Source organism: Grammomys surdaster, unplaced genomic scaffold, assembly GCF_004785775.1.
Source record: "Grammomys surdaster isolate TR1022 unplaced genomic scaffold, NIH_TR_1.0 125996, whole genome shotgun sequence".
NCBI lineage: Eukaryota > Metazoa > Chordata > Mammalia > Rodentia > Muridae > Grammomys > Grammomys surdaster.
The window spans coordinates 2,116,745-2,121,747 of record NW_021620812.1 but is presented as its reverse complement, the minus strand read 5'-3'; the positions used below and the strand labels follow the sequence as shown (position 1 = coordinate 2,121,747).

The window sequence follows — 5,003 nt, the reverse complement described above, 5'->3', positions numbered from 1 at the left end:
ATTGCTTCAGCGCTTAGAGGAATGAGGTGGATAGAGTTACTGATGAGGCGTGGGGAGCTGAGGGCACCCACATCTCAGTGAATGGCTTCCGCTCTCTGAAGAACAGGAGTCTTAGGATGTGGAACAATGGACGTGGGGGTATTGAAAACCTAGGGGGGAAAGTAGGCCTTCCAAGAGGAACAGGTCACAGAGAGGTGCTGTGGAACGACCTAACACTTGTGTGAGCTCCTTTGCAGAGAGGGAGAGAAGGATGGCTTCTACTTAAGTTCCTATAGACAAAGCCTCTGGCTGGGGTCACACAAATGCGGCCGAATGCTGTGCCTACTACAATTGTTTTCTTTAGGTTAGCACACAAAGCTATGAGTTCCTTATGGTGTTTTCACACGTACAGGTCATTGTTGTCTGTTTCTGTGTCTCCTTGCCCACTGCTCTCTCTCAATCCCCTTCCCCGGTCTACTTCCTTGTCATATGTATCCCATAACCCCGTGTCCCTTCTCACAGTTCCCATTGTTTGCATGTTCCCCCGCCACATTCTACATATGAGAAGAAAAACAGGCAACATTTTTCGTTTTGAGTCTGGCCTACTCTGCGTAACCTAGTAATGTCCGCTTTCCATCTTTTCGTTTTCCTGCAGATATTATAATTTGAGGGGCTTTCGCCGTGGGTGTGTGTTTGAGCTGGGCTCACTCAGTAGGTCAGGCTAGCCTCGAACCATAGCAACCACCCTGCCGCCAGTCTTAACAGTGCTGGAAATCACTGGCCTGAACCACCACGCCCAGATGAGTACCCAGATTCTGAAAGGCGAGTCAAGCCAACGTGCGAACCAAGACCCTTTGTTAGCATACCCCGGCACTTCATGGGAATCAATTCCTTTTCACTCAGAGGAGCCTGAGTCTAGAAAGGGAGTTGACCCGTTGTGCACAGCTTTCCTTCTGCCTGAGCAGGTAGCTGCTCGGCTCAGGTGCCCTGTCCTTCACAGGGAGGGGACCTGAAGCCCGCGCTGCTAGGCGGAAGCGCTGTTGCCATTGGCCCAGCAGCCGCTGTCACCTGCGCGGAGCCGGGCCCCCAAGCGCAAAGTCCGCTGTCCGAGGCCAGGGAGCTGGCGCCGCAGCGCAGGTGGTCCACGCCTTGGGACCTGCAAGATGCCGCTTGGGCTGCGCGGGAAGAAGAAGGCGACCAAGTCCAAGGAGACCGCGAGGCTGGTGGAGGGCGAGAGATCGGGTGGCAGCCAGGGTGTCCCGGGACCCCCAGCTCCGGCACGCAGGCTGGTGTTCCACGCACAGCTGGCGCACGGCAGCGCCACGGGCCGAGTGGAGGACTTCTCCAGCATCAGCGAGCTCTACGCCAAGATCGCCAGCGTGTTTGAGATCGCGCCGTCCGAGGTAAGCGCAGGGGGCGCAGCCTGTCTGCCACCCAAGCTGGTGGCGCAGCAGTTCCCGAGCTGCTAGTAGCCTGCAGGGTGGGGTCGGTCCCCAGCGCCTCAGGGGAAGAGAGCTTGGTGGTGGAAAGGCGAGTACCGGATGAAAGTATCCGCTCAGATCCGGCTTGTGGGTCACTGGGGTCAAGACGAGGAGGATTCCTTTTGTTTAGGAGTCTGCTGTAGACGTGCTCAGGTCTGGTAGCACAGCAAAGGATGTGCGCCAGCACCTTCCGGGACTCAGATCTGCTGGGACAAATTAATGCCTTTCACAGGACTTGGACTTTACTCTTAGGCTTTCCGTCAGAGAGCTGCATTGGGAGTCTAACCGGAGTTAAAGAGGAGGGGGGAAAAGAGCCTCCCTGGACACACCAGAGTAAAGGGGAAAGAGCTCCCGGTGGGTGCAGCGTGAAGCTCTCTTTGCTCACCACTGGATAGCTCCGGGAAGAACCGCTTTGGTGGTAATATATTTAAAGAAATTTAAAACATGGGTGCTTATCCCAAGGGAGGTAACTCAGAAAATCATAGCAAACTGTCTGACTAGCAAACACAGTTTTCACGGAAGGGCCCAGCTTCATTTTTCCAAAGTATCTTTGAAAAGAGACCAAGAATCCTAAGTACATCGAGTCTACGACGCCTGGAACCAGAGTTGCAGTAGGTCCTATCTTAGATGCATCAGCCTATGGGGATTTTTGTGGGCCCTTTGTGCTTACTCAAAAGAGCTACCTGCAAATGCAGGTGTGAAATAAATGTGTTCGAGCTGCAGCAAAAGTAGAGGACTCTGGAGCTCAAATTCCTGAACTCATGAGAAAAAACACACATTGGTGACCCTAGTGCCTAGGGATGGGCTTGAACCGGTCTAGTCCAGATGGCATGTTTCAGTATTGTGAGCGAACTTGTCAAAAAAAAAAAAAAGTGAACAGAGTCTAAGAAGCAATGCTCAGGACTATTCCCTGGTCTCTACAAGCAGCTGCACACGCACGCACGCATGCACACACACACACACACACACACACACACACACACACCGTCCCTTTAGAAGCTCAGTCTTTTGCTGTGGGCTTTCAGAAGTGTAGAGAGCAACTTCTTGTTGTCAGAGAGTGGCCTGCATACCTCTGTTCTGTAATTACTTGTGTGGTGTTTTGTTATTTCTTTCTTTTAAAATTAATTGTTTATTAGGTCTGTTTAAATGAAGTTGAGGTCAAGGCAGGGCTTCCATAAGAAAATAGTTCTTTTTTTATTAATTTTTTTGAGGTTCAAAAAATTGTTTTATCTGTGTAGGTGTTTTGCTTGCATGTGTCTGTACAGTCTGATTCCCTAGAACTGAAGTTACAGGGGGTTGTTAGCAGCCACGTGGGTGCTGGGAATCAAACCAGAGCTGTCTGGAAGATTACTCAGTGCTCCTAACCATTGATCCATCTCTCCAACCCCAAGAAAGGAGCTTTTAAAGTGCTAGCTAGACTCTGTTCTTTCAGGGTTCCCAGGCTCTGAGGATAAATCACAGTCTTTTTTTTTTTTTTTTTTTAAAGCGCAGGATTGCTGTAACTCAGTATTTGCATAGGAATGTTCAATTGAAAAAATACTTTCAAAGTAACACTTGCCTTTGATCTTCTCCAGGTGAGGTAGGTAGGTGGCAGGTTAACTACCTGCCTGTTTGATTGTGGAGCCAGGCTCTACTGACATGAAGTAGCTGGGTAGCCTTGGCCAAGGTTGACTTCTGTCAGCACCAGCTATCCATCGGGTGGAGATAAGGATATCTCCCAACAAGACTGTCTTTCAGACCAAAGGAGTCTGTATGCAAACCTAACAGGTTCCACTGGATATGGTCAGTGCTCTAAAAACTGTAATTAATACCATTGATTCGGGCCAGTTAGAGAAGCGGCTGACGCGAAAGAGGTTGGGCCTTAACCAAGGTCATGTAGCTTGGGAGAAGAAAATCGAGGCTGCTGTTTATGCTCGAGTCCTGTGGTTTCCAAGCTAGTGAGATTGTTAGCGTGATACAGGGGAGCTTTAACTCTCTCCTGCAACCGGGGATCAACTCAGACTTAGTGTTTTCATGAGCAGCTTTCCTTATCATGTATGTATACATGATTCTGAGCTAAAGATACATGATGTTATTCCATCTTCTTAGTCCCTAACAAGTATTATTGTGTTCTTGTTTCACAAAGGGGAAACTAGGGCTTTGAGGGTCAGATGCAAAATCATACATTGTGGCAGGATATTTGTTCACACTGTGAACCCCAAGATTGTGTTATTTACTGAAAAAACCTACTTCTAGTTGTGGTGTGGCTCTGCCTTAGGACACACCTTTAATCCCTCTGGCTGGAATACAGACATGCCCTTAGCACATACCTTTAATCCCAAACAATGAAGGTAAAGTTAGTTTATAGAAGGAAGCAGCCGTGTTTGAAAGTGATGTCTAATTGAGTGGCAGACGAAGTGATCAATTAGAGAAAGATTTGACAGAATAGGATATGCCCAACTCCCACGAGAAGAGAGAAGAAAGGGAAGCTACTTAAGAAGCAGTGCCGAGAAAGAGGAAGGAGTTTTACCGGAACAATTGTGTAGAGACAGGTTGCAGAGAGAACCTAGACCCAGGTAGAGACAGAATGAGTCAGAGAGTGAGAAGGAGCCAGAAGATTAGAACATGTCGCCAAAGTTAGTATGAGGCCAAGCAGAGCAATTTAGCTAGACGCTGAAGGAAGCTAATTTGAATCAGTCAGCTTAGAGAGAAGTTTTGAGCCAGATAGCTGAGTTGAACCAGCCAGAGTTCAGGTAAAAACAAAAACAAAAAACAAAAAACAAACAAACAAAACAAGAAAGAGTGATCTTATTCAACAGTCTCAGAGTCTGGAAACATTCTAGGCCTAGAAGAGATTGTACAGAGGCTAGAAGGACTAGGCCTAGGTTAGCAGACAAAGGCAGTAAGCCTCTCAGACAACAGTTACCACAGGAGAATAAAATTTACACCTATGACACATAGTTAATGGCAGAGCCTACATGTAAGTCCATTTTTTTACCCTGACTCCAAATTCTACAAAGCTACATTGCTAACTAGTTTTTCCAGTCCTTTAATAATAGCTTGGTAGCTATGTTAAGTGTTTTCAGTTTCTGGTGCATTGACTCGCAAGATAAAATTCCAAGATATTAATGAGCATAAGGTGTTTTGATGTGCAAAGTCCACAGACAGATTTTTATAGCAACAGTATGTATATTGGCGTGTTTGTATGTATGATCAACATTAGTTTTCCAGATGGATTTTAAAAACCTTGATAGTGGGTGAGGTAGCTCAGCAGGTAAAGGCTCTTGCTGCCGAAGCTGAGCTCTATCCTCAGAACCTACTTGATGGAAGGAAAACAGACACCTGGAAGTTGTTCTCTGACCTCTACACTTTCACTGTGACACATTGCCGCCCCCACCCCCCAAGTGTAAAAAAAGAATGAAAAAATCTTCATGAGTACATGCAGGCCAGAGTCTCTTGGTCATCTGCTCCTCCTAGGGAAGTTATTGACTGCTTTGGGCTGCTGAGAGAGAGAGAAGAGAGAGAGAGAGAGAGAGAGAGAGAGAGAGAGAGAGAGAGAGAGAG

The 5,003-nt window shown here is 47.5% G+C and overlaps 1 protein-coding gene across 1 annotated transcript in view; it reads left to right on the top strand.

The window, feature by feature from the left end:
* The first annotated feature begins 1,135 nt into the window (after positions 1-1,135).
* The window catches only part of Gipc2 (GIPC PDZ domain containing family member 2), an 81,365-nt gene continuing 77,497 nt past the window's right edge, over positions 1,136-5,003 (top strand). The window contains exon 1 of the mRNA XM_028754326.1: positions 1,136-1,382. Coding sequence (XP_028610159.1) covers positions 1,143-1,382 — 240 coding nt within the window. The 5' untranslated portion in view covers positions 1,136-1,142. The remainder of the gene's footprint in view (positions 1,383-5,003) is intronic.